The sequence below is a fragment of the Diadema setosum genome, chromosome 10 (assembly GCF_964275005.1).
Source record: "Diadema setosum chromosome 10, eeDiaSeto1, whole genome shotgun sequence".
Classification (NCBI taxonomy): Eukaryota; Metazoa; Echinodermata; class Echinoidea; order Diadematoida; family Diadematidae; genus Diadema; species Diadema setosum.
In genome coordinates this window covers 31,324,355-31,347,620 of record NC_092694.1, presented here as the reverse complement: position 1 = coordinate 31,347,620, position 23,266 = coordinate 31,324,355, and the positions used below count along the sequence as shown (strand labels likewise).

The following is a 23,266-nucleotide window of genomic DNA, read 5'->3' as shown; positions in this document are numbered from 1 at the left end:
GCGTTGTTATTTTCGTGTGTTGTTATTTTCGCGGTTCAAAGGCGATTCGCGAAATTCGCGAATATAAAACCACCGCGAAAATTTCAGCTTGTACAGTATCAGAATCACTTGCACTGTAGTTCTGTAGGTAACTAGATCTGCTAATTTGCAATCCAATACCACATTCCAGTTGGCTTGATGAATAGAACAAATAGAATGGTCCCAGTGAAATATTGTGTTTTGTCAAAATTGGATAAAAAATTCAGAAAGATATGTCGTTCTTGAATTTCATGTTTTCACAATTTATAGCAAATAAATCAGTACATAGCAACTAAATGCAAATAAGATCATAGCATCTCACTGACTCACTATTTACCCACAAATCTTCACTACACATCCCCTTTTCTTCATGTGACACCCCAAAAGAAAAACTTGTATACTTCATATCAATCTTTGACTGTTTCAATAATCCAGCAATTATGACTTGAATGGGGAAAGGATTACAGTTGCTATACTGTACATTGTACCTCATCAAAAAAAATGTAAATTTACATATCTGTCTGTATACAAATGCACAGGGAAGCAGGGATTTGACAGGATTCCCCTCACACTAGAAAGTTGCATAAAATTTTGGGTGTGACCGATATCACTCTGTGGTAAAAACAAACTTAAAAAAAAAAGAAAGATAAACAAACTTGTAATTCAATAACTTTCTTCACTATGCTGCTGAGCCAAATTTAGATGAAAATTCATCCATCCTGCCCCTCTGACTTGAATATTGATTAAAGTCAAAATTTTGCACATAAATCATGAAACTGTACTTCATGCATGCTTTTCAATGTACAGAAAAATTTAAATGGTTTTACATTTTAACCCAAACCATATAGATTGCATGTCCAGTTATATGATTTTTAGTTTTACAACATTCAAGCCAATGATGGCATGTCAAATGTTAAAGTTTTTCTTCCTGCAACTTTGAGCCAAGCCTGTATCACTGTCAATTCTAAACCTCAACACAGACTTCATTTCCCCTCTACAGGATTGATAATTTCACTCCACTGCTTTCGCTGTACACATACAAGTTTCAAATCCAGCTCTTAAGAATACATGATGAATTTGCCACCTATGCACCCTAAACCATCTACACCTACACTGCTCCTTTAAACATTTAGGGATGCATGGTCACATGCACCATTCCTTTAAACATTTTGGGATGCATGGTGACATGCAAGAAGAGACCACAATGTGTTTACACTGTTCATGACAAGAACGCTAGGCAAGAAATTAAATTACAGTGGGAAACAAAAATTATTCATGGCAACAAACGGAACCACTGAAGCAGAAACATTTGATCTCATCATCAAGTAAATTGATTCCCACAATGTTAGATTCTCTGAAAGAATGAACAAGGCCGTTTCATGAAGTTTAAATGCTTCTTTTGTGGTATATTTCCATCTCAAAATGATTGGTGCAAAAATATCACATGGCATCCATCCATAGCACAATCAACCAACAGTAATCCTTCCTTGCTATCCATGTCATGTTGGATAACATTATTTGCTATACTTCAGGCCTTATCATGGAAATTGCAGAAAACTTGATATTTTCATTGTTTTCAGATGTTTGGAACCCATGAAAAAAAGAAAAAACAAACACACAGAAATGAAATAAAACATGAGTTCTTCTATGGAAGCACCTCACCTTTCATCTTATGATAATATTCATAATCTTTTGTATGTGATACTACAGTGTACAGCAATAACTATGTACACTGTAAAAATGGTGATTATGAAAATTTTATAGCAAAATTCATCTTTGAAGGTGCATAGTCCCGGTAGTGTAGAGGGCGCTGTTGATGAAACTGCCGATCATCGTTAGCGTTGATACGAAGACTGCCGAAGTTGACTTGTCATCAAGAGTAAAGCGCGTAGGTGTTGCTAAACGTTGCCTTTGTTGTCTTCTCTGCGCATCGCGCAGTCTGTAGTAATGCCAGGGTGCGTGCATATATGTGTTTCTTATTATGACATCACAAAAGAAGTTTGCTAAAGCTGTCATCCCCTCAGCCGAATCATGAGCCGAACTGTGATCGGACCACTGGCTACAGTGGATCGGACTTCTTCGGACTCGGGGAAGTGGGCCACAGCATGAGCACTAAAGAGGAGTCGATAGCGTAGGTCTCTATAGGAAACTTGCGCCGTGCGCCCGCGTACACACTTGACTAAACCACCGGGACCATGTACCTTTAAAATTCATCTTTTTCTGTAAGTTTATATGGACATGATGAAAACTCTGCAACAAATACAAAATTTGCCCATGAATCAGTAAATTGTATTTTCCATCTGATGTGAGCGTTCCAAAATAGATGAAGCACTCAATTCCACCAAAACCCTGAGAACAATTTCCCAACTACACAGGCACCAACATTCAGCCTTGGAAGCAAACATACATGTACTGTGATGTTATGAAATCAAACATCAACTTCTTTTCACGAGCTCAAAACTCAATTTGCCAAGATGCTGCCAGTGGTCCAGACACATCTTGTCATTGCGTATCACTTTAATAAATTTCTACCTCTCGCTGGAATCGGTAACCAAATAGGAGAGTCTCCACACTCGTCTTCATCTTCCGCCTACCTGTCAACACCGGTAATGGAACAGGAGGATGAAGGAGGAGAGAGAGATGCGGAGATGAGGGAGAGGGAGAGATGGAGAGGGAGAGATGGAGAGAGAGAGAGAAAGAACATGATAGAAAGAGAAGAGAGAGAGAAAGAACATGATAGAAAGAGAAGAGAGAGAATAAGAAACAGGAAAAGAGAGAGAGAAGCATGTACTCAGGAAGAGATGGAGAGGAGATAATAAATAACAGGAAGTGATGGAAAAAAATGAGAGAGATAGAGGATGAAGATAGAGGCACAAAGGTGGTTTAAACTTTAAGACCATGGTCTAAAATAAGTGTGAAATAAGCATACCTTTGACATGCATGTATCAACACCCATTTGTTACTGGATGTAGCATGTTGGTGTACACAATCTGTCACTCGTACTTTCGTAGACGAGTGGCTTACATAAACCACGGTTTAAATTTAAACAACCTTTGTGAATTCGGGCCAGAGTGGAGATAGGAAATCAAGAGGAAGTGAGGAGAGATAGAAAGAGATAAAAAAACAGAAATGGAGATATAGAAAGAAGAGAGGAAGGAAGATAAAGACGGAGAGAAGAGAAAGAAAAGGAGAGGAAAAGAATTGTATACAGAGAGAAGGGAAAAGAGATAGGAAGAGAAGATACAGATAGAAAAGAAGAAAAAAAAAGAAATGAGGAAGTGGGGAGAGACGGAAAAAGATAGAAAAAAGAATGATATAAAAAGAGTGAAGAGAAGATAAAGATGGAAAGAAGAGAAAGGAAAGAGAGATAAAAACAGAGATGTAGAGAGATGAGAGAGAGGAGAGAATATAAAGAGAGAGAAAAGAAAGAAAATGGAAGTATAAGGACAGCTCTAGAGGAAAAAACAGATAGACAAGGAAGGGAGATTATGGAGAGAAGAGATGCAGAGACGAGAGAAGGAGAGATAGTGAGATATGGAGAAGAGAGTGGGGGTGGGGGGGGGGGGATTGCTCACCTCGGTAATATGATTTGGTAATGGCATCAAATTCCTCCTGACCAGCTGTATCCCACAGCATCAGTCTCACATCCTCATCATTGAATCTGCGAAGGGAAATTAAGGCATCAAGTTGATCAACACTCCACTCCGTCTTGAATATTAAACACACACAGTCACAGTCACGATGCGAGTCCAATAACTGATACATTCGACAATAAATACGTGTGTTGCGAGATGGAGTGAGGGACAGGGTGGCACAGAGAGGATTTTAAAGGCAGCATTCACCATTTGCAAATGAAACAAAAACCCAGATTTAGTGCTTCAAAAAAGTTCTAAAATGTGAGTTAGGGATAGAAACAACCAATGCAAAATTGTTAATCAGTACAATGTTGAATGTTGTTAAATAAAACGTAAATAAAAGTTGCTTCTAGAATAAACCATCTACACAGTTGTGGTTTAGTGAAAAAAACAGTGGTATCTCCTTTAGAATATACTTTAGGCTTTATTGCAAAATCTTTTTAATACATGGTACAGTAGGACGTTTTGTGATACAACTCACTCACATACTGTACAGTATGGATCAAATTGAAATGTGACGATTTGAACATAAATTTGTTAAATCACTGCTCCCAATGACAAACAAAATCTTTAACAGGAAAGAAGACGGATACATGTAGGAGGAAGACAGATGAGGGAGTAAGGAGAGAAAGGAAGTGGTATGAGAAAATAAGAGATACAGCAGAGACAGATCATTATTCATCTACACCTGCAGACATCAGAACTGCTTAAAAGATGACAGTGTACTCCCTGCTAGCATGGCATAAAAGCATATCATTTCTAGACTCTACTAAAACTGATATGCAACTATGCATTTCTGTATTTCCAGTATTTGACTGTCTTTCATATGGTTGTGTTTGTTCTTCATTGCAGAGGATAGGGATGCAGGCTGCTGTATTGGTCCATGATTGTGTGGTTGACATTAAACTTAAAACAGGAATAAAAATTAACATCCGATTTTGACACAACTTTAATTGTTTTTGTTAACAGACCACTGATGAAGACGAAATTAAATGTCATTTTCTTGAAACAACAAAAGCTTTCCTCATTTAATACAGAACAATACGTAGCCCTCACCATACCGGTTTGTGTATTAACTCACACCTGCCCACTCCCAAACCCAGAGTACGATATACATTTTCGTAGCGTACATTGTAAAAAGTGTACACTTTGTAGCGTACTCGGTATAGAATTACAGTGTACACTCTGGAAGCACAAACAGGATTTGTTTCCAGCTACTACCACACACCACTCAAGGATCTGCGGAGAGTTGTGAGGTCACGGAGAATGACCTTTGACCTTTGTATTAAAGTAACATAAACTTTTGTGGCTTACAGCAGGGCCCTTTTGCACATACAGTTTGACACCCATCAGTGACTGCAGAGAATACATTCATACACGTCCACAAAATGGTTGGATCTACACCACGTACACCATTGTAATTGAAAGTGCTCATGGACCAATTAAAAAAAAAAAGAAAAGCTGCTCACTGATATTTGCTGGTGCAGAATTTGCTGCAAGTTGCTGTGATATCACTACGAGTATAATTATCATCATTATCATCATTATATAATCATACAAACTACTACCACCTTCATTGATAATCATTACTTCATAATGCTTCTTTATATCAAAAAGCAATATATGTCAAATTAATCTACCATAAATATCAAAGAAAGAAAAAAAAAAACATACTGAGAAAGCTTTTAGTATGTCCATTTAAAGCAAATAACTGAAGTACAGCTCTGCCTGAAAAGTACAATTTGTAGTCAACTGAGGCTACAAAGGGTGTTACAAGAGCTGCAATTTACATGTATTCTTTGATGTACTCTCTCCTGATAGACAATCAACATTTTCATTTGTAGAAAAAGCAGTTTCTGCTCAGGGCAAGCATCTTCCAAGAAATAATAATGAGTTCCACATAGACATGGGCAAGCATGTACATACCATAACATTAAAAAAATGAAAACTTGAAATGTCTTGGCAAACGACTTGCAGTCGGCATGTTTTACGGTGTAAATAAACAGTTGTACATTTTTCATGGTGGTTAGAATTTAACAAACTGAACTGAATAAAAATAAAAAAATAATACATGACTGATGCTGGGAAAAAGAAAAATGACAAATAGGGAATAGAAGTCCCTTTTCTATACAACAGACTAGAAAATTCCAATTGATGCACTGGTATGTATACTCACTCTATTTGTCTTTCAAGGAAGTCCACCCCTATTGTTTTCTTGTAGTCCTTTGTGAAAATGCCTTTACAGTACCTCTGGATCATGCTCGACTTCCCCACCGCTCCGTTGCCGACGATCACCACCTTGATGGCTATCTCTATGTCCTCCTCCTTCATTGTGAATTGGTTTAATATTTCAGTTCAGTTCAGGCAAGTCCCTGATTGGCTAAAAGTTTCTGAGAGGTCAAGCCTGCTCCGCTCTGATTGGTCTGACAGCACTGTGAGGTACTGTACTTTTCTCTCCACAGGGCTGCACAGTGGAGAATATCACCTGTCACAAACAAACAGGTTGCCCTTCCTCATGTGACTTTACAGCTGCTGTCTAGCTCTTGGCCAAATTTTCTGTATAAAAGAAAAAAAACTAAGCATCAGTGAAAATGAACAAAACATCATGTACTATCTAATCATTCCTCAATACATGCAATTGAGTGTAGTTGTTGAGTACTCGTTACACAAGTTTTGTAAGTACAGAATCTAGAAAGGTCAACGTCAGCATGGAACCTTTTGCGGTCTTTTTTTTTTTTTCAAATTTTGTCTGGCAAGTTGAATTTCATTTAAATAAAAATGCAACTTATCTGCTAAAGAATTTATAAACAAACAAGCAAAGTTCACTGAAATTGGCAAAGCAAACACACACACACACAAACACACTCACACACAGAATATCAATAATCATGCAAAATGCATGTAATTTGTATCAAGAAAATATAATGAATTTGTTGTACAACTGTATTGACAACAGAGAACAGTATTTAACAGCTCAAACAATGTAGACTTCTCTTACCTGCAAAGTAACAAAGAGAAGATTACTACACTGTAACAGTAGCTCTATGTACAAATTTGTACAATGGATAATATGTAAAAAAGAATGTAAAAATTGATTAATGTAGACCTTGCTGCGTTTGGATGTGTATCATGCATACATGTATTCCATGGGTTATCCTCAAGTGCATTTTTATAACACAAATTGATTCCACATGTAACCGGAAGAGAATGCACAAGAATGCATCGAGATTGTACACTGTATTATGGTTTTATACAGAGAGAGTATAGTGTACTTTGTGCATTGTACATTCAGTGACTACATTTTTGCTCTATACCACTGCCACATCAACAATGTTTATGACTCATTGGTTTCCTCTTAGCTTTTGCCATGGTTGCTACTAAATATTTCACTTGTCATTGTCCAATGTTTGATAGAAATGCAGTTCATGGAACAGCTTTGCTGCTCAAACAAATCTAATACACCAATTGTGCCTACATACATGTTGTACAATGTACAATGCAAGAAAAAATCTTCATACCTATACATAATGTAGTATGCTATTCCAAATAACAGTACTCACTACAGAGGGAAAGAGAGAGATATTGTTCATTTATAATAGAGATACAGAGATATTTCATGCATTTTCTGTGAAAAAAAAAAGAAAAAGAAAAAAATGGTATCATCTCTTCGGGGAAATCTTGAGATACAACAGAGTGTTGCCCACCTGCATCTACTTGTACACAATGCTGGCAAAAAAAAAACAAAAAAAAAAAGAAACAAAAAAAAAACCCAAAAACCCACCAAGAAGAAAAAAAAAGAAGGGGGAAACCAAACACTAATTTCGCTTAAGTTGTAAAGTACCACTTTGCATGTTTGTTCATTTATGCCCTGACCAAGAACAAAGACAGCCCCCATTACGCTGCACAACCTCCCTTGTGGGTTCTTTAGGGGAAACCTTCGCCGCTATAAAGCTCAAGAATTTTGAGACTATTTGTGCTAACGATCTACCACACTCCACTCCTCACACAAATTGGAGACTGAATCATAACTGTAATGCATTACAGCTGGCTTTATATACACAGTGACTTGCATTCACAACTGTACATACAAACATACATACATGTACTTTGTACACACACACACACACAGACGAAAGGATGAATTTCAATGTCTTATAATATTCAGAACAGGACATGTAACAGCGGGCTGAGATTTAATTTCTTATTTCAAAAAAAAACAAAACAGCAAACAAACAAATAAACAAATAAAAAAAAAGATGAGCTCCTACATCAGTTTGGAGCACATTCAAATACAGTGGACTCCCATTATAACAAAGTCCTCAGGACCGGCAATTTTCTTCTTATCGAAATTTTGTTAAACAAACAATAAAGAACAAAGAGCGGATAATTTTGCGGCCTGAAATTTTACTTCGTTGTAACTCTGGAATTTTGTTATTTTAACCATATTGAATAATGGGAGTGCACTGTATATTATACAAACAAAGATGGGCATTTAGATTTTAATATTGACCTTCCATTTCTAGGGTTTACATGTCACAGCTGACGATGTGTTCATATTGTGTTCATAACTGTAATATCTTTTTTTTTTCAAAAAGGACTTGAAAGATTTGTTAAGAGTATTTAAATCAAAAACATCAACAGACTCAGAACAAGTATTTTCCATACTAAAGATGCACAGCTGGTGATTTCTGGAGATTATTTGCCTATTGAAGGCAAGGTTACCTGTTTTCTCATACTTTAAATGTATGATAAATGAAAGAAGAATATTATTCAGAGGGGTGAAGGTTCAGGTGTGAGTTTCTTCAGTTTGTCTCCCTCTACAAATTAAATTTGTTAAGATCGCAACTGCTGATCTATAAATTAACAAATTTAATTTGTAGAGGGAGACAAACTGAAGAAACTCACACCTGAACTTCAAATGTATGTTTCTTTTTGAACTGCGTCTTATAAAGCAAAATGGATGTTGACTTCGGTAGCATGAGTATTCCTGAATGCCTGATCCCTGCGTACAAGGGATTTCATGAAGCTATCTCGGATGGGTCATAATTCCTCAACAGCAGCCTTGGGGAGGTAAAATCTCCTCTCTTTCACACCCCTTGGTTGCAGCATTCCAAGATTCCATCATCAATACCTTGTCCTATCTCCCTTAAAATTCACAGACAGTTCCATAAACTTGTTATTGTAAAACAGTTATAACTTCAAGACCTAGTAAGAAATAAAAAAAAAAAAGGAAAATAGCTGTAGTCCTCTATGACAGCATTATGGCTCTATAAAAATGCTTTATGTCATTAAACATAACCTGGTGAATGATTTAGTTTGTCAGTTTCCCTTAAAAGCTTTTTGGCACCCGAGGAGTTTTGTATTGTTTTGTTTAAATGTACCATAGCTTGAGGTTTGAATATTCACAATATTTTTCATAATTTTGTATTATAGACAATTTTGCAATCTGAGCGTCTTCATAGGTCTTGAAACAAACTATGAAGAGTGGAGAAAATGGCTTGATGTTGAGTCAGGACAAAGTCCCAAACCGTGTGGTCATATACATCATTGTGTAGACATACAATGTACAGTTGTATGCTGTATTGTACTGTTTGCTAATAAAATAGTGCGCTTTTGTTTGATACAGATTCATCTTCATTTGAACACGCGTAGTACTCAATATTGCCATCAAAGCGTGTTTAATCATTATTATTCTCATTTAAAAAGTGTCAAGTAAACTACAAGGTACTTGATGTTAATGGGAAACCAGGCTGTTGAAAACCTCTTTTAATATGAGAAAGAAGGAATCACACACACTGCATTCTCCACCCAGTGTGGAAACCATGGAGTGATGAGTTCTGGACGGGGGAGTGCTCGTTGATGAAAGGAATCCACGGAGTCAATTTAGTGTAAAGAATGCACTTTTCCATTCTAATGAAGCTAAAAGTAGCCATCCATTGTATTCTGCACGTCAAAAAGGTGGATAAGCACGCCAGGCATGGCTAGAACTTCCCTCGTCTATTGATCTGGCGCTCCACTTGAATAGGCGGAGGAAGAGCCTTTAGTCCGATCAATATGGTTTTTAAGACGACAATTTACATTATCCCGGCATATGATGAGTGTCAATGACCACTATGTAGATGACAAATACCTTGTTTTTCGACCCGAATAACTTCTTGGGGGCTGGATTGTGATGAGGCAATTATAAGAACCAAACCACTGTGTTCCAGCACTTAAATAGTATATGTTTTTGTCTCAACAGCATGGTGAATTAATAGTAGATGGAACCAATCTTTATTGCTTTGCAGAAATCAGGCAATACCCATTTCATAATTTTTTTCCTTTTTTTGTCTTTAATAGAGACAAACTAGATTTCCATTTCTGGCACTCTAAAAGTAATTGCACTGGGTCAGAGTGTTCTTTCTATTAAAGGGAAATATATGCATCCATTGATGTGACTTCATACAAGTCCATTAAATTAATGAGTAGCAAAGCAATGACTGAGTTCACTGTTCAGCAAAACAACTGTATCCTCCCCCCCCCCCCCCCAGGTCTGTTACATGTACAAGTGTACTTTATATCTTTTTTCCTCTTTTTTTTTAAATCAATGTTACTGATGAGTGGAGGGGCCATTGATGCATCCTCATCTGAAAGGTGATCATTCTAAATGCAATCTCCTGTTCATGATTTATTTTGCTTATATTTCTGTCTTTGGTCTCGGTCTTCTGAGGATAAATAGGGTTTAAAATATTTTGACATTGATGGTACTACACTTGCAATGAAGAATATAAGGCCTACCATGAATGCCAGTCCCAAACGTACACTGTAGTCCAGAGATTGGCTAACGTTGGAATCTCAAAATTGCAACTACATCATCACATGTAATAGCTGCAGTATACAAGATAAAACAGAAGACAAGTAATAAAATCACAATATTTCTGTAGGGTGTACACTGTAAAGCCCATTTTCTGCAAATCAAGGCAGCAAACTTGGTGCGAACCTGGTTTGAAATAATTCCAAGGCATGCAGAATTTCTGGCCATATTTCAGGTAGTTTTAGGTACAGGTTGTCTAGCTAACTGTCATCAATAAATCACATCTTCTATCTAGAATATCACAAGTTTTAAATGTCAGTAAAGGAGGGGGGTTAAAGAAGTAACTTTTAATGCAATGCAAGATCAGAGTAATCACACAGCATCCAGTCAGTCCAACCACATTTCTGTATTACAGTAGTCCCACTCAATCCCTCCTCCCTTTACACATGAATGCTACGAGGTCACTACAATTTGTTCCCTAAACCTGCCCCCCCCCCCCACACACACACACTTGTGCATAAAGTGATATTATGACATCTTCACCAATACCTGAGGGGGGTAAAAGGAAGGACAAAGCAAAGAATAACAAGTGCTCACACTGCACAACCCTGACGGCCAAGGAACACAAAAGACGCTGGAATTCAAGTACCCTTCTCTACCTCAGCGGAAGACAAACCATTAATCCTCCCTGGAGTCACTGACGTGAAGCCAGGGATGACGGATGAACAAATGCAACCAGTCATCAAACAGATCTATATCCCACAAGTTTTTTTTTTTTTTTTTTAGTGCTGCATGCACATGTACACCGTACCACTATACTACACTAGATTGCAATTGGTCAAACTCCCTTCTCTCACCTTCTGCAATCTAACAATCGGGTAAAGATTACGAAAGCGCTAAATCTGTTTTGTACCTCGTAATAAGCCGTTCTACTGAATGACCATGCAGTATACACTGTATTACCATCTTTTCTTGAGCCAATACTTCATCCATTTTCACTTGGCTGACTGTCTAGAGGACTTCTATCTTGACAAAAACAAAAACCACAAAAAACAACAAAAAAATCATTCCCAGTGTCTTTAAAACGCAAGAAATTGAAAAATATATCCCATACAGAAGAAGTATTCAGGGAGTGAAAAAATAATAAGTTTACAATCGTGTACATGACAGAATAAAAGAAAAAAAAAAGAATGGTCTGACTTTGGGGCTACATACCACATTTATAAACAAGTAACTGCAAATTATGACAAATCAAGGCCAATGAGCGATAAAAATATACGACACCTGATCAGTGTCTCAACATGTCAGTTACACATGTGATGCAGTATTTGGTACCCTGGGGTACCAAATGAAAATTCACCATTTTGTTGAATTAATTATTTTTTTTTTCAGCGCTGTACCCTGGCTTACCAAAAAATGTGTCAAAATACTTTTTAGTATTATTATGCACAAAAATGTTTTCTCATTTATGATTATGCATCAATTAATGCATGCAAGTGTACTTCGAAAAACACCTATATGGTGCTAGTTCATTGCAACGACTTTGCCGTATCCGAATTCAGAATCGGCGTGTCTGAATTCGGATACGCATTATAAATAATGGGCATGAGATGGCGCTATATAACGCGGCACCCCGGGTTACAACGGTACCCCAGTGTACGGCGTGCCGAATCATGTATGAACATTTCTACATACTGTACACTCTAGCAACAATTTAAAACCAACTCTAGAGTAAACTGAATCTTTCAAATAGGGCTTACCACTTTATAACAAAAGTTATCTACGGCGTACTCTCGCATAACACAAGAGTTTGGTTTAATAACATTTACAAAAACAACTTTAGTGCATTTAAACATGTATGCATTGTACATTAGCAAAGACTGCTCTATGTGACAAACAAAGAGATTTCCTAAGGCTTGCCTAACATGGCAGTGACTATCTAGAATATATTGAAAAAATTAATTCTGGAAGTCCTAAATTATAACAGGAGCAGCTTAGCTGCACAGCTTAATACTAGGCGCTCAGAAGAAATGTCCTCTTAAAAGTAAACTGGCCAAGTGCACTAATTGTACTGTAGACCTACAACTGTAATTTTTTATTATATCTCACAGCATACTGTATCTTTCACTATTACACATTATAGAAATATACTGTACATGTATATCACTCAGGAGGACTTTTGATATGGCCCCTCTCACGAAGAGAGGGGAAAACCCATTGATCTTCCGCAGCGATGGGACTTGGCCAGCCTTCACTTTCTAGCAAAGTACTGTACATTACTGTAAAACATGATATATTCGCGGTACGAAATTTTCGCGAATTGGAGCCGACGGCCTTTTCCGTGGCATGAAATTTTCGCGAATTGCCACTGGCGTTCAATGCATATAGTGTAAACAAGAAATTTCGCGTGCATTTTAATTTTGCGAATCTTGGTGCTCGCGAAATTTGCAAAATTAAAATGCACGCGAACATTCCTCGTTTTACAGTATAATGTCTTCCTCACAGTACATGTATACATTGTATGCAAGTCCCTTCTGAAATAAAGTGGCAGCAAATCATACTTCAGCTTTAGACATGTAACCTACATTGTATTACCCATGGCCAGTCTGCCTCCCCCCCCCCCCCAAACTGGGGCCAAAGGCGGCAGAACTGTGACTGATATTAAACTCGTCACTAGTGATTACGACACTCTCAGACTGATTAGTCCGGAGAGAGAGCGGGAAAGGGAGAGAAAGAGAGGGAGATGTATGGAAGGGGAGATGGCTCAAAGACTGAAATATGTGCAGTTGGGTCTAATATTAGTAATAAAACGAGAGATAATCATGGCAAAGAGAAAAGAGACAGGAAATGGAGAACTAGATGAGGTCAAGGAGGTAGTAAAACTTGGTGGTTATTCTCTAATCCATCATACAAATTACTGAAAGAAGCTTGTCCAAAATGTGCTGGTGGGTTTTCCTCCTCTTCTTCTTCTTTTCTTTTAATTAGTGCATTTATTTCATACTGTCAGACAAAATACATTTATATGATACACAGTTTGTTTTTGATTTGTTTCATTTTCAGCTGCCAGCATTTGAAGAAAGTATTAAAAATACGCATACAAATACCTTGTATGTCATGATGATGACTTTTATCTTAATTTGGTTTGTGAGGAGTCCTGGTGAACTGTATTTCAGAAGTCAAAGCCACACCAACATATCGTCATTTGAGAAAGATAAGGGCGTTATCACCGCCGGCGGAACTTTTTCAAAAATGAAAAGGGGGGGGGGGCCACTTGCAGGTTTCATGAGCTATTAAACAAGAAAAAAAAAGTTTTGAGCTAATCTTTCTCATTCCACTTCAGGGTTTCTTCAGCTGACAAGCAAAAAACAAAAACAAAAAACAAAAAAAAAAACACAAAGAAAAAAAAAAATGAAGGTCTTCAGCTGTTACCTTTCTCATTTCACTTCCAGTTTTCTTCAGATGACAAGCAAAAAAAAAAAAAAAAAAACCAAGAGACCCGGGGGTCACGTGCTCACCTGAGTATCGCAAGTTCACCTTCATGCATTCTTGCAGACTCTTACCTGAGAACATTGGAAACTTATGGTGGGGATAGCTTTGAGAATGGGGGCATGGTGTCCATTTACATATTCCATCACACTGGTAAAAATATCTGCCAAGTACACTGTACTTTATAGAACATTGGATTATGCAGCTTGGGAAAAAAGACTTAAAGCCCTATCACTTTTGATTAGAACTAGAGAAAAAATATCATTTAATATTCATTAATTTAGGAGGTTTCGACCCCCTGGGGCCCCCAAGGAAAGCATGGCGCCCATTCAAACACTTTGAGATCTTATCCCTATGGGAATGCTACTGGGCAATTCCGCGGTTAGTAACGTTACATTTGAACAAATTTAGATATTTGTTTTTACCACTAAATTACCATTTATTCACTTCAAGTCAAAATTATGTCAAAAACATGTTCATCCTTCCCAGGCTTATGATACAGAAAAGAATGAAGACAATCCAAGAAATATTAGAATTGCTATAGCAACTTAAAGAGCTGGTTAGTAACGTTACGAAAAAAGGACATGACAAAAAAATCAATGTCTTGTAACAAAAAGTGTGCAAAAATTCAAGTTACTTCTAACAAAGTGTTGCATTAATTTCAATTATTGCATCATGACAAATCTTCATGCAAATTTTTTTAGCAGTTCGACCAATAATTTTTTAGCTAGACCCCCAAAAGCATGGTTACTAACGTTACGGTTAGTAACGTTACATTTGTCCGAGTAATTCTGCAGGTCATTTCACCCTTTTGTAATTGAAAAAATGTCACATGACTTCTGGAGTATTTAAATGTATTCATCTTTTACCCTTTAGCAAAACTTTGAGGAAAAAATTTCAAAGGAACCCACTGTAATTTGCATTTCAGTGAATTTCAGCGTCCCCAGTCCCACATGTACATTTTAAATGATGGTTTTAGCTCTCACAAAATCAATGAATACGAAAAACTAGAAATGTCGCTACGGCGACTGGTGTATGCCTCCACCATAATACATGGTTCTCCTAATAGGTCTATAGTACAATGTCTTGACAATGTGTGATGAAAGTTTCACACAATTGGCAAAATATTAAAATGACAGGTTTGCCACAAATGTGCTGAATGTTCACTTTCCTAGAACTAGGTTCAATTGGATGAATGATTAAAACGTCAGAGTGCAGGTATTTGGGGGAACTGATGATTTTCACTTGACTTTTGACCCTTTTACAAGTTTATGCATTGAGTAATTTTCAAGGTATTGAGAAAAAGTATAATTTCAGTATCAAATGGTAAAATAGTATCATTGAAACCTGGCCTTTGACCTTTGACCCCACAGTTCCAAAGAGAATTACTGTTAGGTAGAACATGCATAAATATGTAAGTTTCATGACAATACCTTGAGTTATTTTTGAGATATGGAAGAAAAAGTGCAATTTAGCACTTTCACTTGACCTTTGACCTTTGACCTTTTGGCAAGAAACTTCCCACAGAATATATATTGGGTTATACATGCATACATCAAGTTTTAAAAAATCCTTCAGGCACTGCATAAATATAAGGAAAGTAGTTATATTTTGAGGAGTTGACCTTGACCTTTGACCCATGACCTTTGACCCATGACCCCCAACTTCCCTAGATAATCACTGCCCATCGGTACAAGCATATAAAGTTCCATGAAGATACCTTGAACCATTTGCGAGATATGGAGAAAAACATGAAATTTCAATTTTTTTTCACAAAATAACCTGTGACCTTCGACCTTTGACCCTGTGACCCTAAAATTCACATAAAGTATCATCTCCCAAGGATATACCCTCATACCAAGTTTGATGCAAAACCACCACACGGTTCTTGAGATATCGACAAAAACAAAACGGGACAGACGGACGTACGGACGTACGGACGGACGGACGACCCGAAAACATAATGCCTCCGGCCACTTCGTTGGCGGAGGCATAATAAAATCTACTGAATTTGAAAGACCCTAATGATTGGTGAACATCCATGGCATTAGTTGATACCTAGATTAAAGGGTAAGATAAAGAGGCACATTTCTTTTATCCATGTCATGTCCACCTACAATTGTAACTGCGGAATTGCCCTACTTGACAAGTCTGGTGAAAATCCATCATGTTGTTTTCAGCAAAAAGATGAAAATTTAGGCCCACATTTGGATCCCCCCCCCATCCCATCCCGCTTCCTTGGGTCCCAAGGGGGTGGGGGCACCCCTGATTCTCCCATGAACAAACCTGAAACAATAGTCATCAATATACTGACTCATTGTATTAAACTTAGCTCAATCACTTCCAGCTCTAGAGAAAATCTATAAAGATTCCTTACAGGAAGGGGGTGGGGGACCCCTGGGGCCCCCAGGTGCAGCATGGTGCCCATTTGATGGAATTGAGATTCTATCCCCCTAGGGATGCTACCTGCCAACTTTGGTGAAAATTCATAATGGCATTTTCAAGAAAAAGATGAAAATGTACAATTTGGGCCCCTTTAGGACCCCTCCCCACCCCCCTCCCCTGGATCCCAAGGGGGGCATCCCTGATTCCGCCATGAACAAATTTGAAACTAAAGTCATCAATGTGCTAATTCATAGTATTAACTTAGCTCTATCACTTCTGGTTCTAGAGAAGAAGATTTTTAAAGATTCCTTAATTTTGGGGGGTTGGGCCCCTCTGGGGGCCCCCCAGGTGGGGTATGGTGCCCACTTGAACAAATTGAGATCCTATCCCCCTAGGGATGCTACCTGCCAAGTTTGGTGAAAATCGGTCAAGGGCTTCTCAAGAAGAAGATGAAAATGTAAAAGTTTATGCATGCCGGACGCCGGACGCCGGACATCGGACGACGCACGACGGATGCCGGACGAAGAGAGATCACAATAGCTCACTTAAGCCTTTGGCTCAGGTGAGCTCAAAAAAAAGTCTTCAGTGCAAAAACATAACCTTTAATACCGCAGTCACACTTCAAAGCTTCTATCCATTTCTTTCTAGTGCCACTTATGCACTGCCGGGTAAAAAAAAAAAAAAAAAAAAAGTGTGGGGGGCCCAAAGTGGTGACACCTTATATGGTGCAAAAAAAAAAAAGGTGGGGGCCCGAACCCCCCCCCCCCACCCTAACCGGCTTTATAACTCAATCCCCATTTCTCTTGGGGTTTTGGTTAAAAGCTAATGTTTTACACCGTGACACATAATTATAAGAAGTATTGATATACAAGGTCGATTACTAGGTTCCCTTTGTAAATCAGTCTTGCTGTTATTAAGCGTCATCAACAAAATTATTTGTGATACAATTCTGGTCCAAATTAATTCAGGTTTACTGTTTGTCTGTCTGTCTGTCTGTCTGTATGTTTGTTTTCTGTTGTCATCTTCATATGATTTGATTCTATTTACTTTTTATACAAATGTACCTCAACATGATATTGAATTGCATTTAAAATGGGAGAAGGAATGTAAGTCATCTCCATGGCAACAGACTTCATAAACCAAGCACACCAGAAAGGAATGTGCAAGAAATAAAAAGAGTGCAAGACCATAATTATAGGAGATACAATGTATCAAAATGGAAAAAGGGATGCTTTCCATGAAGAAACTGAAAAGTGCATTTTGAAGCTACAGTAAACTATCAGTAATAGCAGGAGACATCCCAGCCCAGCCAGCGCTCAGATGAAACAAAAAGATTGCACTCTTGAAAGATTGTTGCAGAGATCAAGACAAAGCGAGATGACGACAGAAAGAGCAAAGACACTGGAGAGTGGGATAATAAACAGACAGATGAAGAGATTGAGTTAAAGATACACATCGAGAAGAAGATTAAAACAGACATAGAGAGGGAGACAGACATACAGACAGACATAAAGAGAAAAGAGAGAATGAGGGAGAGGGAGGGAGAGATAAAGGGAGAGAGAAAATTGAGAGGCTGATCAATCCTAATCGTTGTTCGGATTGTTTGGAACTTGATACGACAGGCCGGTCTGTGTGGCATGTGCAGTAGCCATGCACTTTGTGTACACAGTGGATTGGCTTTCACATGAACTCTTGAAGCCAACATTAAAGGACATGCATGATGTAGAGGATCAAATATTAGGGCTGATCTCGGAATGCAGACATACGATTAGTAGAATATCATGTTTCTACATGCAGCTATTATACTTTGACTGAACATGGAATTTGTCAAAATACCAGTTAACATTTTGCAGCATGTTGTTTACTATTACATTTAGGTTTTGGGTTGTACATTTCTTTACATTTTAGTATTTTGTGCTCTGCTCTAACATTCATGGGGTATCTCAACACGTCAAGGTTCCTTTAATAATGACTTTATTCACCTCAGCTGGAACCTGGCCTTATTCAGACGGACTTGATTTCCCTTTCTTTCTTTTTTGTCCACATATAATTTGGTATGAAAGCCCAGAAATATGAGAATGCAGTATGTGTTCGTATACACTGTACAGCATGAAGCTTGACAACATAGAGCAGAACTGGAGTTGGTGCTAATCACATTACCTTTAACACATGAAAACAAACTGCCACCACCAGGTGGTTTTTGAGCCACTGGGAAGAAAAAACAAAACAAAACATGTATCTGTTTTCCTTTCCTGTTTAATTTATTCCTTGATGCTATGAATCGATTAGAAAATAGCATGTAATTGTGTGCCATTATTTTCAGAATTTATGTCATTTACAGGCTAGTATCAGCTACTTTGATACAGGATTGCCAATGTCACTCCCAAGTGTTCCAATATCTTGTAGTTGACCCTTGTTGTATACACACTGAATAGATTGCGCTCTGCACTTCAGACACATAAAATGTTGGCACTTTCTCCTTGTGTTTACAGATCTGTTTCCGTATACCATTGTCATCACTTGGATTCCAATTTTGTGTTGTTTGAACAAAGCATTGGTAAAGAATTGCTCTTTCTCCCCCCCCCCCCACCACAAAAAACACAATCAAACACACACACACACACACACACACACACACACACACACACACACACTGCTAATGCTAAAGCCTGATAAACAAACAAACAAACACTTAAAGATGAAATTCACCTTCCTATTTGTATATGTACATAGTATGTGTACTTTATTGAAGAAAAATCTGTTAGAATAAATGTAGCAATACCTCAACAAATGGTGCAAATTCAATGAAAGTACTCAAATTTACATTAGGCCAAGTAAAAAAAAAGAAAGTAGTTTCTCGTCTGGGTTTTTTGAGCAAGGCGATGAGGGAGGTCCTTACTATTTGATATCTTACTATTTTTTCGAGGATTGTCAAAATGAAAGTAACATGTGTTTCTCGTCCGGTAATTCTGAGAAAGGTAACGAGAGAGGGCTTTACTATTTTCTATATCCAATTTATGAAATGAAATATCACTCTGGTATGCGGTAGCTGTGTTATGAGAGACCAGTGTATGTCTTGCTAGCACTCTGTGCATTTTCAAACAAATAGATATAAATATGTACCATACTTGAAATGAAACTTCATGCATGCAGAAATACATTTGCTTTCCCTTTCCACTACAGATATCAAGGGAAAATGACCATCTTAACACTGGTATTTAGTGTTGTAATGGCATTTCTGATACCAGTGTACTTGCAATTCTGATGTATTGTGCTATTAATTGATACAGGTATAAAACACTCTATCAACAAAGTAATGTATGACTGAAATAAATTCCATGATATTCAAAACACTGCTTTATTTATCATTGGTGTTTGTGACTTTTTGTGTCCACACAGCTGCGCTGTACACGATGTAGGCCTATCTGCATCTCTTCACAGTAAAATTGTAGCACACTCAACCGGAAACTGGCCGGTACATGGATATCAAAATGATACTGATATGGCATTATAGCATTAAACATTTAAAGATGTTTCTTCATGTTCTAAAAAGACATTTGATAATCACTCATCATTTGGATGATGAATGATTCAATCACACTACAGGTGATACGACTCACGGCCGTGTCTATGAATTTACATCGTAAAGAAAAGTATCCCGCAGAAATACAAGACAAACCAGAATCCGTGGAAAAGTTATTCATTTTGTAGATACACCCATTTAAAAATCCTACATTTGCTGGAAAAGCGCATTCATATTCTCTTCAAAATAGAATACAAACTAGGATATCGCCGTCAGATGCAATGTTTGTACAGAGCAGAGTATTTGGGCCTCTACACATTCGAATGTGTTCATGCGTGCGTGCAGACAGCTGACAGACCAGATGGGATGGGGACCCTGACAGCTTACGCATACGCGCCCGCACGGCCAGCCACTGCACTGGCACCGTACCTTCCGACACTGCACACGCATGCACATAGTCACAATGACATGAAAATGTATACATACAAACTCGATACAATCCTCACAAGCATTTGCACAGTACAATTCATCCGCTTAAAATATGAGAAACGGGGAAAAATATGAACAATGCGCGAAATATGCCTGGAATATGAGCGATTGTTCGAAAAAAAAATGTTGCCGCTATCGCGTTCACGACGTACCGAGTGCGCTGTACATATACATCACATAGCCAGCCCAGGCCCGCCGCGCGCCCATCCAACTACAGTTCGAAGGCTTTGTGGGTCATTCCTTCTTGCCGAGCTCGCTCGCAGTGTGAAATGCATGCGTTTTACATACAATGTACGCACTACAGAAGCTACAGCTGTACTAAATAGAGGACGCAAGGCGTATTTAGCAATGAGAAATCACGATTGGCGGCCAAAAAAAAAAAGTAAATATCAAAAAAAGTCAATGCGGCAACTGAAATTCGATGCGGGCGGGGAGCGGGCTGGGACGAGAATTATGAATTTCTTGGTATTTTCAGCGCCATTTTGAAAATAGTAAATAGTAAAAAAATTGATGCGGCGGCCAAAATCGATGCGCGCGAGGACGAGAAACTGGTTTCTTTTTTTACTTGGCCTTACATGACCAGTGATGGAATCAACAATGGACTTTTTCCTCTACTCATTTCAAGTTTGCATGTAAAAATTTATCTTTCTAAAAAAAAATAAAAAAATAAAAAATATTTACAAAATGCAAATTCTTCCAAAAGTGGGAAAATCAAAGGGAGGCCTGCACAAACTGCACAAAATACTGTATAAAGCAACATTGAAAGTCAAAATGCACAATTTCAATACAGTAAAAGTGTTGATGTAATATGATGTGAAAGAGAGAATGACGGGTTCTGGAATGTATGTGATTATGGCATTGGAATTTGGCAATCAAAAATCAGCATTATCAAACCTAAATATACAATAGAAATTACAATGCACATGACTCTTCCTTTGGATGGTACAGGTGGAACTGAACAATATACCATACAGTTGTACAAGTGTAGTTTATGATTTTGTCAACAATCCATGTACATGTATGTACAGTGTAACCATGTGTGGTACATTGTACACTGTACAAAATGTGGATATTCTTGTGCGATCATGGAGGGTTATCAATTTTGTTGCACTGAGCTGATTTCAGCAAACTGCACTTGGGATGGGAAATAATCTAATGGACGATGGCATTTTCACATGAAATTGAATATTTCCAAAAACAATGTATTCTTTTGTGGAGATGTTTAATCAAGCACAATAAAAAAAAAAAGAAAAGAAATCATCATGGAAAAGAAATCCATGTTATTAGTAGGATGTTAGATAGGTAAGTCAGGAATACTACCTATAGATGGCACACTCAGAGTTACAAGTAGGGTGTCTGGAGCATTTTTGTAACTTTTGAAATTCTCTGAAAAACGAATTGTGAACTATTTTATATGAAAGAGGATTACATCATTAAGACACATTTCAAATTTCATGGCGAAACGATGTTTCTATCTCGAGAAATTTAACTTTCAAATCAAAGCAATATTACCCCACTTTTCTCCGAGAACGCTCCAAAATGTGTCCAAATCAGTACGCCGGAAAGTTGCATTCGCGTGTGGATCTCGAGCGATCGGATAATGAGCGTACAGCGGTTAGAAAATACGCGTAACAAGCGCTGAAGCCACTCCCCCACAATGTCGTCACACCGCATGTGGTGTTTGTGTATGTATGTGTGTGTGTGTGTGTGTGTGTGTACACATTTGTATGTGCTCGCTACCCTTACCGTGCCACACAGCGCAGTTGTTTACACTACAGACCCACACAACCCCTCAATCATCGCGATAAAGCTAGCGCGAAAGCATGCTCTTGTCGGCGTGCGAGAATTATGCGCCAGCTAGCCGCGCAGTGCTACCTCGGGCAGCTAGCCTCGCAATCGCGCTGCAGTATCAGTACATTAGCAGCTCGCGGATATCGCCACGCACATGCAGGCACCGTGACCATGCATGTGAGTGATGCCAGCGCTGTACAGGAAGCATGTCGTCCAGCAGCTTCTTGCGTGAAAATGATGCCAAATTACCACCATCCATAAAAGCATTAAAGAGCCTACAGGCTATAGTAATCTTTTGAAAAAAACCTCGATTTGAAGTTCAGTAACAAATATCGGTATTCGTAATACAAAAATTGTAGGTCTACTCGATCGTACTCACAGTTTCCCGTTCAATCGTGTCTTCCACGCGTAGGCCTGGGAAGAAATTGCTCATTTACGATCGAGCTGTGGCTCTACGCCTACGTATGCATACAACTTATTTGTTTGCGATAACTGCCACATCGGCTGTCTGAGTTGTTGTCAATAGTGTTTTGTTTGTGACTGTGGTTGTATGTATTGAGTCTACACGAAGGCACGTGGCATTTAGCATTGTCCATTTGTAAACTGTGGTGTGGAATCAGTGTGTATCAAACATCGTGCGTTGCACAATCATGCTGTCGACCGGGGTAGCGCTGTAGCAACACAAGCTAGCTAGGTCGACAGCGCGTGCCCGGCGGCTGCGTTGCATGCCTGCTGCGTAGCTGGCATGTTCCTGTTGCTGCGCTGCCTAGCCTGGCTGCGCTGTGCAGCGATAGCGGGGAGTAGCACTGCAACAGACGCGGTCGTATGTATACGTATGGTACACACACACACACACACACACATCACACACACACACAGGCGTTCTACATACACACATCATGCACACGCAATCCAGCTTCGCGCCGCGAACGCCATGTGGCTGCGTTGCGTGTTGAATTTAAATATGCATGACCCCAAATATGCGAAAGTTACCATGGATCCTTGCATACGAAGCCACGCCTTGAACGTTCGCTGCAGCCGAAAAATTATTGCAAGGGGTGCTTTCAAGGCAAAATCCACAGTCGAAGACGTGGAGCTAGCGAAAAACTAACCACACCATCGGATTCAGCATATCCTAAACTACTC

General features: G+C 38.5%; 1 protein-coding gene across 1 annotated transcript in view; it reads right to left on the bottom strand.

Annotated features, from left to right (window-relative positions):
• Positions 1 to 23,266, bottom strand: part of LOC140234168 (ras-related protein Rab-23-like) — a 35,073-nt gene that overhangs the window by 9,119 nt on the left and 2,688 nt on the right. The window contains exons 2-3 of the mRNA XM_072314240.1: positions 5,830 to 6,209; positions 3,594 to 3,679 (exon numbers count right to left, since the gene is read on the bottom strand). Coding sequence (XP_072170341.1) covers positions 3,594 to 3,679; positions 5,830 to 5,984 — 241 coding nt within the window. The 5' untranslated portion in view covers positions 5,985 to 6,209. The remainder of the gene's footprint in view (positions 1 to 3,593; positions 3,680 to 5,829; positions 6,210 to 23,266) is intronic.